Source organism: Salminus brasiliensis, chromosome 20, assembly GCF_030463535.1.
Source record: "Salminus brasiliensis chromosome 20, fSalBra1.hap2, whole genome shotgun sequence".
NCBI lineage: Eukaryota > Metazoa > Chordata > Actinopteri > Characiformes > Bryconidae > Salminus > Salminus brasiliensis.
The window spans coordinates 30,515,872-30,537,743 of NC_132897.1; the positions used below are offsets into that span (position 1 = coordinate 30,515,872).

The 21,872-nt window shown below is 37.8% G+C and overlaps 2 protein-coding genes across 7 annotated transcripts in view; one reads left to right on the forward strand and one right to left on the reverse strand.

Annotated features, from left to right (window-relative positions):
* Positions 1-5,406: 5,406 nt before the first annotated feature.
* selenom (selenoprotein M) lies at positions 5,407-11,704 on the forward strand. The gene is made up of 5 exons (XM_072664630.1): positions 5,407-5,680; positions 7,083-7,118; positions 7,263-7,297; positions 8,814-8,892; positions 10,334-11,704. The coding sequence occupies exons 1-5, from the start codon at positions 5,582-5,584 to the stop codon at positions 10,556-10,558; spliced, it is 474 nt and encodes a 157-aa protein (XP_072520731.1). The 5' UTR covers positions 5,407-5,581; the 3' UTR covers positions 10,559-11,704.
* Positions 11,705-14,174: 2,470 nt separating this feature from the next.
* Positions 14,175-21,872, reverse strand: part of smtnb (smoothelin b) — a 65,289-nt gene continuing 57,591 nt past the window's right edge. For 3 of the 6 annotated variants that reach the window (XM_072664746.1, XM_072664744.1, XM_072664748.1), the window contains one exon: positions 14,175-16,550. In XM_072664746.1, the coding sequence (XP_072520847.1) occupies positions 16,397-16,550 (154 nt within the window). In that variant the 3' untranslated portion in view covers positions 14,175-16,396. Of the gene's footprint in view, positions 16,551-19,152; positions 19,322-20,278; positions 21,046-21,872 lie in introns of those variants that run through there. The other 3 variants (XM_072664749.1, XM_072664745.1, XM_072664747.1) reach the window with 2 other exon arrangements.

The following is a 21,872-nucleotide window of genomic DNA, read 5'->3' on the forward strand; positions in this document are numbered from 1 at the left end:
ATACAGGTTTAGACAGGTTTAGGAACTCATGTCAGGTTGACAATGGATATGAACCAATATAATACAATACAATACAAGCAGTCAGACAGCTATTTGACTATTTGCAGCATAGTAAGTGTGCTTCTGTAATATTTTACAGAATGTTTGGGAGACATGTCTTCAATCACTCTGCAGATTGCAAAATGACAGTGAATCAGTGCTGCTTGAGTGCCCTCAAGGACAGCAGACATTTATATTCAAGTTGTCCAGCTCTATGCCCTTTTATTGAGAAGCTTTTCCCTAAAAAGCACTAGCACTCCTAATTTGCACCTACAATTAAAATAAGGCATACCCCTTAACTTTGACAAAAGAGACATGTTGATGCTAACAACATATAAATAATCTATACACAGTGTTACAATGGCTAGGATAGAATAACTAATAAGAAGAGCCTCTGGCAGTTTTTTGTTTACTCCTGCTACATTTAATTATGTTTTTATATTCAGATTGTTACCAAGATAGGGTGGAGAAACTAGCTATCAAGTTTTAGTTTGGCAAAAAAATATGTTTTATAGGCCAGATTTTTAGTAACAGTCGTACATAGAACATTCTGAATTTAACTCATGAATAGCTTGGTAATTAGCTGATAAATTGAATCAGTTAGATTAGAGAGAACTCTGCAGTGATTTGGCCCTCAAGGACTGGGGTCTGATGACCCTGTCTTAAAATGTTTCAGAATATTATAAGTCTGGATTTAGAGCCAGGATCTTTAACAGCATGAATTACAGTGCCTTAAAAATATATTCAATCTCATTCAAACTCATGAGATTTGTCTGGATTACAATTTACACTTACACGGATTGTTCAAGCCAGTATTTCAAGCCAGCAACCAATACATTTATGAATTAAGATATCCAATATTAGTCATCAGATTTTTAAAATGGAATATTGCTGCCTGCATAAGTTACAAAGATATATTAAGACATTTCAAGACACATATCTGTAAGCATGAATACAAGATGTAACCAGCAAAGATGAAGCAGGTAACTCAATATGCTTACACCCATGTCATAATGTTTGGGCAGAAACATTACTGGTTCTTTAAAATCTGTTGTCCTTTAAATGCAAATCTATAATCACAACCCAGTACTCCTTGTTTTTTGTTTTTTTTACCTTGGGTAAAAATAATTAGATATGATACTAAAACAGTTAAATAGCAAAGCTGCTCCTCAATCCCAGGCACATGGTACATTACACACTGCAGGGCTATTAAGACCACACCCTCTGCATTCACTGTTCATTCCTCCATCATATGTACAGCATATTTCTAGATGTTTTCTAGAAACCTGACACTGCCAAAGTCACATTACCAACAGCTAAACTAAATGGATGAGTTTTCAGCCTAGACTTTGATTGAGACTGTGTCTGAGTCACAAACATCGTAGAAGGTTATCCCAGGATTCAGGGGCATTATAACAAAAAGGCTCTTGCGGCATTTTGACTCAAAAAGAGAACATCCATTTTGTTACTGCTTAGAAAGAGGAAGTTACGCAACACAAAATTTCACATCTTTTACACAGTCCTCAATCTTCTTTAATCTTAGCTTGTCAACAGGTTTGGTTGATACGTTCAGCTACATTTGGTTATGTAGAATAACCATGATAGAGCTTTTGGTCACCTACTCATCCAGCCCGACCGTCTGGAAGACTGCCCGCTTGGCGTCAGACCAGCTGACACCCACCAGTACGACCAGCAGCCCCCCCCCCCACAACTACCCATGCCAGACCAGCGCCCCCCCCCCTTCTACCACTGCTAACTGCCTAATGACCATGTTAAAACCTAAATGGACTCTTAACTATCTGCCACTATTTTTATGACCACTATTAACTATCATTACTCTCATGAATGTTGTATGAATGTGTTATGAATATGAGTGGCTTCAAAAAAAGTCTGTGAATGTCCTTGAGTGGCCCAGCCAGAGCCCAGACCTGTGGAAGGAGCTGAAAATGGCTGTGTACAATCCACCTTCCAACCTGACATAACTTGCAAGAACATGCCAAGAGGAATGGGTATAAAACAAATGCCCAGACACAAGTGTAGTCATTATAGTTTCTTTCCCAAGACTCCTTGAAGCTGTAATTGCTGCCCATAAGTATTAGGCTAAGGGTGTGTACAGATATGAAACCCCTACATTTTGTCAGTAAATAAATTGACAATTGAATGTAGAAAAAAAAAAGAACTATATGTGAATTTATTGTGGAATAAAATGTGGCGAAGGTGTGTGCAGACTTTATGGCTTGACTGTATATGTAATATTACATTTTGTATTCTTGTTTGGTTGAACATTATATAAGCCGAAACAGCCACTGGTCAGAGAGGACTAGTGGTCTCTTAAGGCAACATTTCACACTCTGGTGCTCATAACACTGGTTTCTGGTCTACAGCTGTAGCTAAAGAGATATGGCAATGCATGAATAAATCTTAAAAATAAAAGTCATCCTTATTATCCTCACAGGGATTTGTGAGGCCTCTGAAGGACAAAATCAAAACAGAGCTCAGAATACTAACAAAAACAGCAAAAAACAACAAAAAAAAACAAACAAATAAATCATTTGTTAATTAAAGCTCAGGAATACATTTTTAACCAACATACAGCATAACGTTTTCTTTTCCAGAAATAAAACTGCACAGTGTTTTTCCATTTTGTAGAGCCTACCATGGCAAAGATCATTTTAGTCAGGCTTCCCCTCTTTCATGCATGTATTTATCACAGATTTCAAACTATTTATTACATGTAGAATCTTTCCAGATTGTTAAGGTCAGAAAGTGAGCACAGGCAACCAAGCATTTGAGTCAGAAAACCCTGGTATTCTGCAATAATCTCTTCACAGGACCCCCAAGCAGAAAACCATCTTTCTGATCTGATTAAATAATATTATGAAGCATTGTGAATCTGTTTTGAGCTGCTAGTGAGAAATGTGGGTGTATGGAGAGGAACGAGAATTGTATATTCACAAATTGATAGTGATCAGTTAGGTTAAATCTGAACCAAGACAGGGCTATTCATTTGAGCCCCAACCAGATTTTCTCGCCTGTCTAGTAGGATAGTATGATACAATTTTATCAAATGCTGTCCCCCTTCAGAGTCTTGGTTCCTCCCAAGGTTGTTTCCTCCAGCTCTTAGGGAGTTTTTCCTTGCCACTGTCGCCATTGGCTTGCTCACAGGGGGTCTTAGGTTTCCATGTCTTCTTATGTTGTTGATTTCTTGTCTTTTTACTAATTACTAATTGTGTAAAGCTGCTCTCTGACAACTACAGTTGTAAAAAGTGCTATACAAAAAATATAGATTTGATTGTGCAAATGCATTATTTTTACTACCAGGAGAAGGACAAAAAAGGCTGCAACCAGTTTGTAGCATCTCTACTCTCTACTGAAACCTCCAGCGGGAAGTGGAAAACAGGATTACTAGCTTCAGTGAACAGTTGCTGATTACATCTAGAAAGCCTGGTTTACAACAAAACCAAGACTCTTTTCTCCATTTTGTAACTTACTATTAAATGTGCCATAAAAATTGTGTTACCGTTGTTTGTGACCGTTTAGCCTGATCGGTATATTAGACTTATAATGTAATACTTTATAACATTGGACCTCATTCACCAATATAAAAAGTCCACATCAGATTCATGAAGAGTGTTCATAGCTGTGTTCTTATAATGATAGCTCCCATTGTCCTCACATAATTAACAAATCCACAAAAAAAATGTCAGAATATTAGTGAAAATTGTGTAAGTTGGTTTAAGGAAGAATTTTTTGAATGGTTAGTAAATAATGCCCATTATCTTTATTATGCTATTATCATTAACTTATTTGCTGGTTTATTTAATTATTAACCGTAAGGCTTACTATTCAGTCACTTAAATTGAACATGAAAGAAACATGGCATAGAAGCCGAAAGCACACATGCCATTTTAGATTAAAGGGGTTAAATAGTAATGTGTGAAACGACTGTAAATAAATAGCGCAGTGATTTTTGTCCACATCGACGAATTTGTGAAAAGGGTCCATACTGTGAGCTGAAGTGATTGAAATAGCTAGTCTCATTCTGAGCATCAACAGTGACTAAGGAAATATCACTTCCCTGACACCGCATGAGTCTTCCTGAATAGCAGGAGTTCTAGCAGATCTCTCTGGAAAATTAATGAGGTACATACTGTGGCGGTAAGGGGTATGCAGGTTCTGTTTTTTTCTCTCCTTACCTTTGCCATGAGAGACAGGCAGAACAGACATGCTTTCAATCCTGTATGGGTACAAATTCACACTGTTAAAAAAGAACTCCAACTTTACTAATAAAGGCTTCTGGAGTTATACAGCAGCAAGAAGAAATACAGTCATAGGCAAAGTTTTGGGCACCATTGACCAAAAAACATTTTGTCATTTTTGTAAATTAAAATGTAGTGAAACTAGCCTACGTAGCTAATCAAACTTAATAAAAATCATAAAAGCATTGCTGGTAAAATTGCTGGAATCTGAGGTTCAGTACCTGCTTGTTTTTTAGTACATTTAGAAATCACACAAAAAAGTACTCTAGGACTGTTTTTGTTATTCTCAGTCAGCGAGGCAGAAGAGGACCAATGAAACCAAAATAGAATTCATGTGGAGAAACAAAAAACTGCATTTCATGAAAAGACCACGTTGCCAACTGTGACGCATGGGGTAGAGGTTGTGTTGCTGCCAGTGACATTGGCAATATTGCACATGTGGAGGAAGAAATGGATTCCACAAAACAGCAGTAATTCCTGGATGCAAATGTCAAACCAAGTGCTGAAAACATGTGAAACAAAATGGTTCAACAATGTATAGCAAAACTGGTTGCAGAAAAATTTACACAATGAGTCTTTTGCTTAGCAAGCGGTACAGGTTTCAGAAAAAAAGGTAGGACACTAGGAAAGTAAATAATTAATAAATAATTCAAAATTGCCCTGCAAATATCTTCATTTCTTGCATCTGGGCTAAGTTTCCAAAAAGTTTTCACACTGAACCCTCTCTCTGTCAGTGAAGATCTTAGCTACCATTGTGATGCTTCTGGGAAACTGGGTCCTGGATGTTTCCTGAGGAGTCGTTGTTTCAAGGTGAAGACCTGGCGCTCAAAATATATATACGGCTCTCTGTCGACCTCTAGAGGCCACATGATTGCATTAGATAAAGAATCACTGCGTAGATGTTTTAGTCTAGTCTAGTGTTTTGCAACCGCATAATGTAGGACCATTTGCAGCAGGGCATATAATCGGACATGTTTTCAGTCAGACTACTGTTGCAGATCGTTAGCACACGCTACATTCAACGCCATGAACTCGTCTGCCTCCCAGGCAGTGCGCATGCGCAGAGATGGCAAACGTGTCTTCGGCGCTGAACTAACGCTGGGTTTAGCCCCGCCTCCTCCTGGGGCAGGAGGAGAGATGCTTTACGTGGCAGGGTCCGGACGTGACATTTTGGTTTGAGGGATTTTAGGAGTCTTTCCAGGTTTGTCTCGGTTAGTTTAACCAGCGGACACCTGCAACACCTCCATCACCGCCACTACCCCCAGTTTACCGCATGCAGCATCATGTGGTCGATTTTACTGGTCGCGCTGCTTCCCTCTGTCGTCTTGACGTATGAAGTGGACTTGAAAAAGCTGGATGGTCTCGCCAAGGCAAAGGTGGAGGTGGGTAAATCTCCGCTACCTACGATTGATTGCAGCTTATTTTTCTAGCAGTTTAAGCTAATTTTAATTCCTCCAGTCATTATACAGCAGTAAGTCCTTGGGAAGATGAGAAGTCTATGTAGGATCGTATGAATAAAAAACGTAATCATTTATGTAGCTGTATACTTAAGATGTATAAATTAGAGGTTCATTAGCTTTAAATATAAATCTGAAGAAAAACAGCAATGTATAGTGATAAAGACTATCATATGAACAAGACAAAGTAGTGGTATCACTACTTTTTAAAAATCTAGGTAATACATATACATATACATATACATATAAAATTACAGTCAAAAACAGTCAATGACTAAATTTACCATAATTTGTTTTGTGTAAAGAGTATTTCCCAGATTCATCAAATTCACAATAGAATATGCAGAAAAGACACTACAATTGAAGCCAATAATACAATTTTAAATAAAACAAAATACAAAATGTAAGTGTATATATACACTGTCCTCAAATCTGATGGATAATTTGATAAATGTTTCAGGGTTTTACTAATTAATTAATACTTCTGTTTTACATCCGTAAATTTCAAAAAGAAGACTTTGATAACATGAGTTTTTTTGAAATTTGAAATCTTAGTTTTTCAAGTGTACTTCTCAGACCTTATTATATAACGCAAACCTTGTAAGGAAGGCATCAAAGCCTTAGTCCAAGAGGCCTATGTAAAATGAGAATTCGGAAATGATTTGTGGTGTCATTTTACCTGCAGAAACCAAATTCCCCCAGAAAAAAGCTTTGCTCCTGGGTGTATGGTAGGACGCATGAATGTGAAACTGGATATAGCCTACCCAGCAGCATCAGCCATTCAAAACATCATCTGGCTCCTTTGGGGCTTTGTGCCAAACAGTGTTTTCAGTGATAAACCTGCCACTTGAGACTTGTTACTGTCCTAAATAAGAGTACAGTAGGATTCAGAAGGATCCAGTTTCTCAAATGTATTAGAAGGCTCATATTATGTAGAACTGAATGAATTTTGTCTTAAGAATTAGGTTGATAGGTTGGGCAGGCAACAAACAGCAATTTTGTGTGAGAAGCCCATATCATCTTATACAAATTCAACACAGCTTTTTGTAGACAGATGAATCAAAAACAAACGACAGAAGACATGTGTATGTAATTTATTATTATTATTATTATTATTATTATTATAATTATTATAATTTTATATTATTTTATTATTATATATTATTTTAGTTTTGTCCTCCTGCTGTTCCACTATGTGATTAAAAATAACAAAATATACATAAAATGAGGTGTGTAAGATGATTGGAATGAAGTCTGAGAGGATTTATAGCTTTAAGGAAACATTAAATAAATGTATGTGTAATTAAATTGTGATATATTTTTTCAGACCTGTGGGGGATGACAGTTGAATAGGCTGAGGGAGGTAAGCTCTGCTTATGTCTGTATAGCATGTATAGATGGTTCATAAAACCATCATATATGTATTCTTTTTGGTTAAGCGTACTGGCTGCATATGTGGGTAAATCATTGTAATCAATGTGTTTTTTTTCTCTCTCCCTGATCTCAGGTCAAGGCCTTTGTGACCCAAGATATCCCTCTTTAGTATCCTTCCCCTGACTTTATTATAACAGCTCATGCCTCTGTATGCTCAAAATTTAAATTAAAATCTGTTAATGTTTATTATTATTGCCAGGTCATTCAGCAAAGACCTTAAAAGTAACAAGGCCAAGAATTTTGGAATGATGAATTTGCAATTCACATCAATTATGTAGATCAAGTAAATTTTTTTTGTTGGGGTGCGGTTGTGGGGTCATTTTTTCACTGCTCATGAATCTTCATGCCTGAACACTCAAATTAAAGAGCAATATCAGTAACATCCTGTGTGTTACTAATCTTAAAGACAGGGCTGCTCAATCCTGGTCATGGAGATCTACCTCCCTGAAGAGTTCAGATCCAACACAGCTGACTCTAATGTTCATTTGCTCCTGAAGGCCTTTATTATCTGGATCAGGGTTGTTAGTTTCGGGGTGGAGCGAAACTCTGCAGGGTGGTAGATCTCCAGGACCAGGATGCAGCCCTGTCATAAATACTAAGACCTACTTACTTGTGTTGATAAGTATCTGAGTTTAGGACAGTTTTGGACTTGTGTTGTGTTCCATAAGGCCTACATGAATTATGGTTATGGCATAAATCTACTAAAGATGCCCTTTTTACATTTTCAGAATTCAGAACATATGTCTGGGGACTGGTTCTTAAGTCCAGTCTTGGGCAACCCCCAAGTATTGGTTTAGGCAGTAAATACTTGAAATGGGGCAGGATGTCCCAAGGACAGGGGTTGAGAACAACTGTGCTAAGCTGTCAGGTTCCATTTTGATCCCTTTGATTTGCATGTAAAAATGAAAAAAATGAAAAAGCAACCCTAATGCAAATGAGATTTCTCTCTAACACAGATGAATGTGTGGCTGTTTGGAGATGAAATGTTGAAGAGTCTTATCTGGATGTTATCTGGAGAAAATGTTAATGAGAAGTGTAAATGGGCCCTGCAACTGAGGCCCTGAGTTTTAAACAAACCAAACTATTATTATCCATTATTGTGAACATCTTAGAAACGTTTTAAGACAAGTTAATTTTGTTTGTGTTGTAGTAGAAGAAATTCACTTCTGGTCCTAGGGGGGCTCCTGAGTGCCTCAGCCATCTAAGCATTGGCCACACCATTGGGTGTTCACTGGTTAGATACCCTGTGATGCCACAGCCATGTTCCTATCTTTTCCCGCCATCACTTAGCATGATGCTAGCCAATGCAAGCATTTGTCAGCTGACATAACAGAACTGTTGGTTAGTCCATTGTTCATCTGTCCAATGATATTTACTTAGGGTCAGTTGGAGGAAGCACATGATAGTTTTTTTACCCTGCCAGAACGGGTATCTTTGTGTGATGAAGGCCTATTGCCAATGACTAACTTTGGGGTGAGAATTGTGTTAAAATAACCCCCGTGGTCCAGGCACGGTGTCTGTCAGACGTCACAGTTAAAAGGATCAGTGGATTCTATTTTTCTCCTGAATTCTTTTCATTTGATGCTTTATTTGGAAGAGGTCTGTCCTTGACTCTTTTTTTCAGCCATAACTTGGTAATGAAGCATATCCCTGGGGCAGACCCTGAGCTCGTCCTTCTAAACCACTACTATGAGGAGCTTGATGTAAGTTACACGTTTTGCTTAAAATACAATACATTGAATAAAACCTTATGCTTCTTACAGTCCTACCATTGCATAGAATTGTTTCACTTCACCAGCGGCACACCTGATTTAACCTATAGAAGCACTAACCTGCCAAACCAGGTACTGAATAATTAGAAGTAATGCTGGGAAATGAACAAACACATTGGCATCCAAAATGACTACTTATTTCAGATGTTTATTCTAATATTACTGTTCTTATTACTTACTTTACTGTTGTTCAGCTGTAGTCCAGTGGGGCTCTGACCCCTGGTTATATTCTAAAGCAATTTTCTGACTCCTGAGTTGTGGTGAGTATATTCTTTGGCATGAAACGTGTGTTAGTACAGGACTGGGAAAAGTAAGCTGAATTGTCAAATTAGGAACTATTTGCACAGCAGTGTTTTGAATTTTGGGCAAAGATGATCATATTATTGTACACCTGTAAATATTAGGATTATATCAAGGATTAGGAGTATATCAAGGGAAGTAACATGTTAACATGCATACAAGTTTTGAGAAATTTGGACAATCCATTATCCATTAGAAATGCCCTTTGAATAGACCCACCTTTTGAAAATTGCTTGATTTTGAAGATGGCCAATGATTTTAAACTGTAGTCACCTATTGGTGCCATCTGCTGTACATATTGCAGACCTACAGTACATTCTTCACCAAGGGTCACTAGTCTTCTGCAGGTTTTTAATTTGCTTCACATAAATATTGAGCTGGACTGGGACTAATGGATGGACAAGAGGTAGATTGATAACTGATATGAATGCAGCTCTGCAGACACACCAGCATGGATACATGTGCTATATCCTGTAGGCCCATATCCCAGATTATTTTTCATTGAGGTTTTCATTAAGGTTAATTGTATTAACAATTCATTGTTAAACAACCATGTTCCAACTTGTCTTAAACTGGGACTGTAAAGCCTCACAACGTCTAATTTTAAACCCTGTTCAGGCTGTATAAGTTTTCCTGAAGGAGGACAGAGAATGTAATGTTTTATAAATATAAGTGTAAGTGTGGAGCATTTCTATTGGTCCATTCATCATGAAGTATCAGCACATTGTATAGGACATGTGTCAAAAAGTGAAAAACAGCACAAATGGAGATAAAAGGTTGTGCAAGACATCACCTTCTAAGAGGGACTTTCAAGTTCTTTCATTTTGCTTCTGTTCTGTTCTTGTGTCTTTTAAGAATAATATTTGATAAATAAGCTCTGCTCTGATTGGCTGTCCTGTATTGTGCCTTCAAGAAGCATTCAAGAAGCTTTGATACCCGGTATTTAAAAAAAACTAGTTTTCCTAGGGGTCCTAGTTTTCCAGTATTTGCTGTTAAACAGACTCAAATGTTTATCTGTCCTCATCAGTATGGTGTCATGCAATAACTCTCACACCTCAATTTTCTTTCTCAGCGGATCCTGTTGTCAGATATGACCCGTACGGAGATCAACAAACTCTTGGCCGAGCTTGGCTTTTACAAAAAAGCACAGCCAGAAGATGAAGTGCCAGAGGAGTTCCGCTTTTCGCCAGCCAAGGACAGCCCCTTCAAAGAGCACCATACCACTCGACCCCCTGCAAAGACTGAATTTACTGAGGATGCCAAGTCTGAGATAGACTCCCCCCACAAAGATTTATAGTCCACTTAACAAGAAATCGCTTAGGAACACTTGAGTGATGTGCCCTCATTGTTGCTTTACATTAGTTTTCAGTCTAAGGCACATACACAGACTCGCATATATGGTTTTGTGAAAAAGTTATGACACCCCATGAAAACCTTTTTCTTTTTCTTTTTTTTTTCTTTTTTTTTTTTTAAACAGATGGACATTTGATCTTCATTTTAACATGAGATGGAGGTAAACTAACTAAACACATACACAAACTGAAGAAAACATCATGTGACATTCCCAAATGTATTACTACTTAAGAAGTTAGAAGTTAGAATCGGGTGCAGAAAATCAGCTGCAGATGATTAGAACATGGTTAGAGAGGATTCTAGGGGAGCCTCTCTTATTTAAACCTCAGACATTTAGTTTGGTTAGCTCTTGATTATTAAAGTGAGTGGTATCACAATCGTCAGATCCTAGGCCTTTAGAAAGAAGGTTGTAGATGCAGATGAGTGAGGGAAAAGATTTCAAAAAATCTCAGAACACTTAGAAATGACTAATTTCACTGTTCGAAAATGTTTCATTTAAAGTGAACATTTAAAACAACGGCCAACACGGCCAGGTCAGGCCGTCCCAGTACGTTCAGCCAAAGAGCAAACCGCCTCCAACTATCCTAAAATGCCATCATGGGGCCTACAGGTAGCTCAGTTGATGTCTAAGTACAGCCTCTACCATCAGAAAAAGACCAAACAAGTTTAATTTTCATTGAAAATTTTCATTGAAAATCAAACGTTTAGTTTCTTTCGGATGGTAGATGCAGTACTTTGCTGTATCAACTGTGGCAAGAGCTACTTGTAGGTCCTGTGATGACATTTTAGCATTATTGGAGACTCTTTTACTTATCTTGTGGTCTGCTCTTGAGCTGAACTTGCTGGGACGCCCTGATCTGGCCCTGTTGGCAGTAGTTTTAAATGTTTAAATAAAATTATTTCTGAACAGTGGAACGACAGATTTCTGATTGTTCTGAGATCTTTTTAAATCCCTTCTCAGACTTATCTGCATCTACAACCTTCTTTCTGAAGGCAGCAGAGAGCGCAATGGCCATGGTAATAACACTCATTTTAACAATCAATCACCAAACTAAGCTGAATGTCTGAATGAGGTTTTAATAAGGCAGGCTCTTCCAAAATTCTCTCTAACCATGTTCTAATCATCTGCAGCTGATATGCTGCACCTAGTTCATAACTGCACATTTTAAGTAGTAATAAATATGGGGGGTGTTCTAATGTTTTCCTCACAATAAACTTCATTACTATTCATTACAATCAATTTGTTAAAAAAAGACATGTATTAATTTAGTTATATTGCCTCCACCTCTCAACATTGTTCAGATGAAGTTCAAATGTCCATATGTTTAAATATAATCAAAAAGTCAAAGGCTTTCATGGGGTGTCCTAACTTTTTCACATGGCTGTACCTTCCGTTAAACTGTTAAATTGAATTTTCACAGCATTTACACTACACACGTGCTTGCGTACTGATTTCATGGACGTGAGTTAGTAATTTAATTTAACTCCTGACAGTGGGATTTGGTAAAAGAGTATGTGTGCAACCCTGTTTGTGCCCTTGGAAGAACTTAATGATGCCCCAAACTGTAAAATCCACTGATTGGTTGGGGGTTGATGATGTACGTTCTTGAGGGTATGTATCAGGGTTCCCATAGAATGCTGGATTGAAAGCATAAGGAAAAAATAAATATTTGAATGTGATTAGAGTATTGATGTGTTTTGATTCTAAGCATCACCTACAATTTAGGAAAAATTTAGATGAAAAAGGAGGGAGTGCAGCTGCTCCAACAAAACCCTTAGTTGAGCTTAATTGTAAGAGGATAATCTTAACAGTCTGATGAATCAATGCAATCATTTATTTAAAAACATTCAAAACCATGTTTGAACCAGGTGAGGCTTTCCAACATTAAAACATATGTTCATTTTAAATATGCATCATTGCTCTAAGAGCTTCTAACACTGAATTTTATGGCGTCAACACAAGAAAAGTTATTCCAATGACTCCTCCATGGTGGTCATACATGCTCCCACATTTATTACCTAAACATTACATAAACAACTGCACTACTGCTAAATCTTCCTGAAGGTCAAGATTCTGCAGTCAAACATGTTTTGATTAACATTTCAAGGTCTTTTAGACTTCAACGTGACCGCCACCCTTACTGTTAACAGTCATTTCCCTTTCAAACTGTTTTAAGCCATCTTCTTATAGCTTTCTTTGTGTGATTGGTTCGCAAAGAAACACATGAATGCTGATTGCAACGATAAACAAATTTTTTTGTGTGAAACAAGTAGATGACATATGAATCTCATACAACTGGTCAGAAAATTGCGATATTCGTTACTCATCGCCACGTGTCTAGCGGCATACACTATGATGGCAGCGTTGGCATCAGGAAACAAATGCAAACGTTCATTTGTAATCACTGTCCGACACTTCACTTCACAGGAGAATCCAACCATAGTCACCCAGAATAGATGGATTGCACTTGCTCTAATACGGTTTCTCCATCTTGGCAACGTGTTGATGAAACCTTTCACCATGTTGGTCACCGAGGTTTCCTGGGAAGTAGTCCCAGTGGGAAGGAAGAAAATGTCTTTAGTGACATGTTGCACTTTATCGATTTGTGTGCCTGAAGCAGACTTTGAACCTGTTCGACACAGTCAGGTGCTTTACAGTTGCCTAGAAAGTTACGAACAACGTTCTTGAAGGTGGTCCATACAAGTTCAAAGGGTGCACCTGCAGAAGACCATCAAAGTGGCTATCCTTCATCACAGCTCTGATTTGTGGACCAATAAAACACCTTCTTTTATCTTGGCAACACTTATGCATGAAAACGCATAAAACTGCCACAAATAAGCAAAGGCCTCACTTTGCTTGTTCATAGTCTACGTCTGATGTGTAAAGGTGGATGTAATATCTTCTTTGGATCTACCAATGGGTCATGTGTAACATTCATCTGCCCTGGAACCAGTTACTGGCAAACAAATAAACCCATGTACACAAGATTATGTTTAAACATTTCCAATTTTTCGTAAAAAAACAAAATTGTGAGGTGAACATCGAGGTTACTTCTGTGATCAGCATTAAAGAATAAATATGTAACAGAAGATTGTAAAGGAAACCAAAAATCTTTTTGGGAGGTGGTTTTAGAAGTTAAGCTTATAAAAATTGTTTCACCTGGTCTTCCCTAACCACTATTCTGAAAATGTAAAAGCCCTGACAAGCAATTTAAGGTCCAAAAACATTGTAGAGAGAGCTCAAATCTCCTGAACTTGACTCAAAGTCAAAAGCTAATCCTCTATTTAGACATTCTGACCAGAGGTGCCCATACATTTGCATGCCACTGTATTACAGCAAAATGAGCTCTTCCACTGGTTGGGATTTGCATTAAACAACAATTAAACAACAATTCATTAACAATGGGTGGAGCCAAAAAAAAAAGTTCCCTTAGGTCTTTTGTAAGTCCAAGATACACCACTGATTGCATACAGGCAGTGTTGCAGTTCGTCTTTAAAGAACAGCAATGCTATTAGGAATCTTCGGGGCAAATGACCAAAATAAGCAGACCTAGACTTGGTTTCTAAAAGGGTTTTAATAGTCACTTCATATTAACTTGCAGTGTACAGAAGTGCTGAGTGAACAATATTCTTCTGTGCAAACAAGTAAAAACAAATGTATGATGGCGACCCTTAAGAATGCAGTTAATTTTCTTTCCTTAGATATTCAGTGTTTTTTCCATTTAAATTAAATATGAACTGTATATTTTTCGGTTTATATTGCTGTAAAAAGCCTTTCCACTATTCCCTTGAAGGAGCTTCTTAGTGACTCCATTACTTTAGAAAAGACAGCTTTTACATACTGCAGTGAATGTGTAGCGGTGATCTGGCTTTGACTGGGCAACCAAGTAGGAATTTCTATATTTGCCACGTAACCACTCCACTGGCAATAACACTACTTACTTACAGTGCGAAAGTGCAGCCCACAATGTAGGTTTTGGATTTTAGCTCATGTGCTGTTTCCTTTTTAAATTGGACGGGAAAAAACAAAAAAAACAAAAACAAAAAAAAACAGCAGGCTGCTTTTCACTTTACAGCAACATGGCAAGGAGACAAACTAGCTTTTTGGTGGTCATGGGACAAACCTAACTTTGGCTATTGGCTAAACTACGAGAAAATCCAAAAGACAATAAATAAAATACACAATTCAGTCAAAAGGACATTCATGAAAAAGAATGAATAGGATTTAAAATAAACCAAATGTACGCAAAGGACAAGTTCAAATCACAAATGCTAACGTCGCTAAACAACATAAAGCTTTGTTGACAGCAAATATAGAAAAACGTGAAATATTGTTCATACGATTTTTACATGGGGTTTCAGAAAAACACTGACATTTTCACCTGTGATCACAACCACATGTCAGAAAATTATCAAAGGCTTTCAGGTGCTAATAGATAAAAAAAATAAAAGAATAAAAGATTTCTTTTGAGTGAATGGTGCCATTAAAAGCTCATTTCCCTACTAATCAATACAATATAAATTATAGCTCTGAGCTCTGCCCGAAACATTCTTCTCATATCTCCTTTATTTTTTAAATAGACTAATTACCAAATCCAAAACCAAAATTTGTCACTAACTAGCTGAAGACCTAAAAATATAAATATAAACACATTTTAAACGCCTCTGATATAATTTGAGAAAGAAAATAATAAATCAAAAATCAATACATCATTTCAGCTCATACTGGACCCAATGAAACTGGCTATAATGGAACATTGTTTTGTTTGCTAAAATATATGCAAAAAGACTATAAACCCCTATAAACAGGGTGATAACTTATCTGACTGAGGAGCCATTTGTCAGTGATGAAAGATAGCAGTTGCTTCAAAGCATGGATAAAAACTGAAAATAGTAGTTAAAAAATATTTTAATATCAAAGCGGAACCATAAATTAGGGGAATATGGACGTTGTACTGCCTTTGTGTTTAGATGGCCTTGTCTACAGGAGAGGAATTAGCATGGGATAACAACATTTTAAAGAACTGGCCTGTTGGAGGGGGGGAAAAAAAAAGTCCTGTCCAGTTTAAAATTGGAATAAAACATATAACAACTGAGTACCGATTAACGAATGACTGTAAATAACAAACAATCATGTAGTTAAAACGTTCAGCTGCAGTTAGAACAAAAGGTTTACAGTCATAAGAAGAAGCAGTGAAAATGACATCTGCATACCAGTGCTCATACCAAACTTAGTCACTTGTTCCTTATGGATGATAAATGAGCTTAAAAACAATTCAAGTAAACGTGTGAAGCATGCAGATCTGAATTCCTCTAAAAAAGCAACAAAAAAGTACCATAGAAACAAGCCATGTTAAAAGTTTAGATATTTAGGCAATCCACTTTAACTCACTGTGTGTCACTGGCATATGAGAAATACAATAATAGGCATTAGAAGGCTAGCAGGAGGTACAATACAACGGCCTCAGTCTTGTCTGGGATTAATCATTAAACCTTTTTGCCAGATTTTCTTCATAATAGTTTTAGATTCATCAGAATAATTTATAAGTGTCTTTAATTAGCTCAGCATTAGTGTGTAGGTCCTAAACTCCAGCAATATGGCTTAGACCCTCTGACCTCTCTATTGAGAGGACCTACACATGGGCTTCTTGCAGTTAAAGACCTAAAAGAAAAAGCAGTAAGAGCATTTGGGGAACAGTTCTATATTTCACCACAATATTGTGGAACGGGCCTTCAGACGTCCGTGCCACGCCTGAGAGGAGTGCCAGAGGCAGTAAAGCAATCAGTGGTCTGAGTGGGCTCGACAGGTCATCTCGTATCTACGCAGGTGATTGACCAGTGACTGCACATAGGTGAAGACACACTTGGAGTCTGGTTTCCTGCCCATGATCATCATGTCCTCCACTTCCAACAGGGGCATACAGTTAGCAAAGACCCTGATTGAGAAAGATGAGGAAAAGAAATGTTCAGGTAGTCACAAAAATAGTCTGCTGCCGCTGTTAGTGTCAGTACATTTACAGGGTGGAGGGAAACACAACTGCACTTGCACTGCTAACCACCAGGTGGGATAGAAACAGCGTTTTACTGGAGCTTAATGGAACAACATTTGAATGCAGCTGTAAAAACGTTCCTTACCCAGCACAACCACAACAGGGGAATGCTCTGATATGGAAAATATGGGCTATTGAATTTATATTTGATATTTTGGTGCATGAACCAGTAGAAGTAGAACATGCATGAAGTACAAAATGTTAAAATTTGGAAAGAATGAATATATATATATTCATGTATTTCTGTACAGTTGCAAATGCAGTAATTTTAGTGCATTAACCCACAAGTAAATAGGACTCTAAAATCTGGGAAAGCTAAACATTTGCCAATATTCTGCTGATATTCATAAGATTCTGATATTATTGTATATCTCTAATATACAGGTTTGGTATATGAAATCACAGTTGTAAGGCTTAATCATAGAGAATAAATGACACCATTGATGTTTTGAAGTTATCAAAACTAAATTGTATCAATAAATATATAAAACTAAAATAGAAATTAAATTCATTAGTTGGCTTGAGTTTTGAAAATTTAAAGAAAACAAAACATTTTTTTAGAGAAAGCAGAACAAATATGCAGCATTTGTAGGCAATACTAAGCTTAAGTCACCCTAATTTTGTTTCTTGCGTTGTCACATGTGGGTGTGTACAAGGCTCAACTTCTGACAAAAAGTAATCGCTAATAACTGTACAACAAAAAAAGTTTTTTTTCCCCTGTATATGAGCACAGAAGCATCATATAAAATAACGAAAGAAAAAAGTGGTTATGAACCCCTTCCATGTTTAGTATCACACTGTTGAGAATATGAGCTAGGGACCTATATGGCAAGATCATTTTATTGTCATGTGAAGGCTGTGCATATATTAAAAATTTTAACTGCCGGCAGACTAATTAGTGCACTTTCTTTTCACGAGTAATTGATCAATCATTTAAAGTTATAATGGACTGATTGTTTGATAATGGAAACATCCAGTGTAATTACTGGTATGCAATTAGGGCTGCAAATAACGGCTATTACCAGTTCTCAAACATTTTACATTCTTAAACGAATGGTTTGGCGAAAAATCACCTCAAGATGTAGTCCATCAGCCATGTTTTGTGACCAAACTTTGCATCTTCAGCTGTGCACGGTTAATGTTGCTACTAAATACCAAGTCAAAATTCACCCAAATCGTTTCTGTAAATACATGCTCACACACTTGTCCCTACTGCCTCTACCCGCTACCGTATAAAGATTGGGATTCTGTATAATGATAAAGACTTTAGACGAAGAACAGCAAAGCGGCAGACAAGCACTGCAGAGTGATTTATTAACACTGGGAGTAGTCTGTTGCAAAGCCAACTTAATAACTAGGATTCCTACAAGGCTAAATGAATTATCCCTTCAAATTACTTGCCAAGACGACAAACTGAGTATTGTGCAAATTCAAAACAAGACCCCCACGAGGACCACACTAATCGTTGTTGGCATTTAACATTTCTGAAGGTATCTACATCTGGCACCCGCAAGAGGATTTCTGGCTTTGTTTTGTGCCATTCTGTTTCCATTACTCGCCCTAAAACGGTAGCTAAGGCAGCGACTCTAAAGGACGACAGGAATCTTTGATCCAGTGGTGCTCTTTCTTTGTGTCACGGGGACCAAACCAAGACCATGTTTGGGCGTCGGATCCCAAAGCGCTGTTCACTCTTGCAAACACTAAGTGATGGTGAATGTAGCCAGGCTCTTGATATGACGTTATGCTGATCCGCCGAAACTGACAAACAAAGCTGTGATAAAGAACATCACCTGACTTCATACAAGTTTTACACGTGCACAGCATTGGCTCAGGGAAGGCATTGCCTTTTAAGTTGATAGTTTCTGTCTTTTCATGCCCTGCTTCAAACAGTGCAATGCCTGCTTCAACTCTAACTTATTATAATCACTTGGGTCCAAGTTCATGTTTCCAAATGCAACCAATCAAATGGGAGTTTTGCCACCTTAAATTTTCCAGACAGTACTCAGATTACACTTTCTCATGATTATTAATCTAAACAATGCCATCCTTTTCCCTAGATAAAAAAAAAAGTTAGGCAGTCCATTAGCCAAGGCTTGTGTAGAGTCCAAAATGGAGTGACCAGGCTAATGTAGCCAAGTGAAGGTTGCTTATACCCCATCAATTATCATTGTGCAAACTGCATAACAAATTATGTTAAATAATCTCAAAAGAATTTGTGGCATCCCACAATGCACTGCATGCCCACTTTTTAAAAGCTAAAGAAGCAGACACACCAAATACTTCTTGGCTGAACAACCCACATATGCGGTAAGAAGAAAACTGTGTACACCCCACTATCTTACCACCATCTGACCCTGAACGAAACCTTCATCCCGATCCACCCGCCCCCGCGCCAAAAAAGAAAGAAAAGGAAAAAAGAAAAAAAAAAAAACACCTAGCCATGATCACTGGTCAGGTCTGTCCTAAAAGGCCTTAATGCCACTCTCACCGTTCGGTGTCAGTTTGGACCTTAGGGCGAGTTTTTGGTTTTGACCAAGCCCTTCTGCACCAGGCCTCTGTAGAACTCCTGGAGGTACGTATACACGCACTTCCAATCGGGCTCCCGCATCCGCACCATATCGTCCACATCCAAAAGCTGGGGACAGTCCGCAAGCTTCCTACTCGCAAAACCATGGGATGAAAGGAGGAGGTGTATTGGGGGGAAAATAAAGACAGGAATGAAAGGCAGTAAGGGAAGACAGAAAGAAGAAAGAAAGCAGAAAGAAAGATGACAAGGGTGCAGTGGGCAGCCAAACATCAGGGTGAGGCAGGAGGACAGTAAGGAGAGGGAGAAAGATGGAGAGACACAAAAACAGAATAAACATTACATCTGTGTTGACAAACATTTTGATGTGCTTTCATGCTTCATGATCATTTACACACTGAAACAACAAAGGCTCAAATGGAGCATTGTTTTGCATCCATTCAGTTTTGTTGCCAGACATTTTTGCCTTTTCTGAATCATGTGCAGAAACATATGACACAGTAAAACAACAGGGACAACAGCAACCTTTTTGTCCCCTATTCTAAAAACACAAGTGCCAGACATGTACATGGGTTGTGATTGTGACCCTGCAGCAAACATCTGGTGTGGAGTTTTTGCATGTTGTGATCATAGGCACTGGGTGATCAGGATGCAGGATGCAAAAGGTGAAGAAAGGTGACTAATGATCAGTGTACTGCGTGTACACTGAAATGTTATTTTGGCAAGTCAATACATCTTGAATGGCAACATATTTAATTTCACTTTATAATAATCGAATCTGTGAGAGGGTAGCAGGGTCACACCCCACTGCCCTTAATTTTTCTCCAGCTTAAATGATGAGCCAAACCTAATTTAAAAGATATTTACTGAACAGCTAGCTAACCAATTCTGGAATTTCAAAAATACTGCATTTCTAATAATGGCAAACTATGCATTCATTTAAAGTTATATGAAGTAAATCATAAGGACCACTTGGATTGTTTCCATCATCATGTTTTGCTACAGTTTGTAAAGAACAACTGGATCAAATTATGTCAAAAAGCAGAAACTTACATTGACATTTAGACAATTTGAAAGTAGCCATTGCTCGTTACATAATGCATAACTTTCAACAGCAATGGTCCGAAATGCCTTTTTATTTTATATTTATTTACATTGACATTTACTCCTGTGCTACCCTGTGCTATTTGGTGTCGACCAAAGAAAGGATTGGTTTCTCTCAAGTCCTGGTTCCCTTCAAGGTTTTTTTTCCCTTTTGCACTAAGACAGGTTAAACTCCCCTGGCTTGCTCATTTGGGGCTCATATCTGGAACTCCATATGTAGCACCTTATGAATGAACTCGATATGACTTGATATGTTAGTGTTGCATATTAGCTAGAGAAATTATTCATTTTGGGCCATAGACAAAAAGAAAAAGGCTGCTAAATGTACATTAGTTTATGCACATGCAGTATTTGATATATTGCCTCTTCCCAAGATGGTTTACTTGCAGGAATATCATTTTTGCAGTGTACACATTGGAGGGCACACTGTGCAAAGCATTGGCTTTGGAAAGCAGGTGAAGGTAACAGCCAATGATGTGTCCAGAGGTCACATCATGTCAGTCAGTGCTTTCTAAATGAAGTTATTTAAAAAAGAAAAAAGAAAAAGGGAGTCAGGACAGGAGAAATCTCTGATAGAGGGGAAAAGATCAAGGGAAACCTGAAAACCCATTCACGGTTAACCAGGAGATCAAGTCAAGGATTCACTAAACGATGCCAAGTAGGGCTTATCCAGCGGAGGACACACTTGTGTCATTCATTAGAGTCCTGCTGGATGCCTCTGGTTTAGTAAAGAGTCGAGGGGTTGTTACCTCTCTGGGTAGAAGAGGGAGAGTGGAAAATGGAAACATTAGCAGCAGGGCAGTCATTTTAGTGACCCATTTCACCAAACGACACTGAACAGCAGCCCCTGAGACTGGTCCACAGACATATGATGCAGGGTAGGATTCAGTAAATGATCCCATGAACATTTTATTACATCAATGCAGGCACGATTCCAGGAGCTAAATACAAGAAACCTTTCTGTAGCATCAGGTTAGCATCATTAGGACATCCTTTCTCTTGGAACCTTGCCAACACTCAGAGCCTACTAATTCTGACTATTGTCAGCACACCCTCTAATCCTCAAAAACTGTTTCTGGAATATATCAGTGTTGCACAGTAAAAGTCAGCACAGGATAGGCTGATGACTTATTTATCCATTTTAGGGCTGGTTCGAATAGCATTTTATAGGTAGTTCAGATTCCAAAAGAAGTCAAGTAACTTCAATAAGCAAACCTAAGTATCTTTCTCTTTTTTGACTTTTTAACAATATTATGTTTGAATTTTGAATTCTACTCTTAGATTAAATTATTATTATTTATATATTTTGCTTCATGTCTTACTTTTCAAATTTCTTGTCTTTATTTTCAAACTATATATTATGTATCGCCTGAGCTACATCTGGGTGACTGGGTGCCAAATTTTACAATCTGACCATTTTTAGCCCATTTTCAACGTTACATGGGTATGACATGCCTAATGTTCCATTCATAAATCTGCTGTTTCAACAATAAAATGCTGCTTGAAATAGTGCCAAATTAGCCTCTGAGCCAGGAATTCATAAAAGGTGTGTTTGATTTGGATCTAAAGAGTTAAAAGAC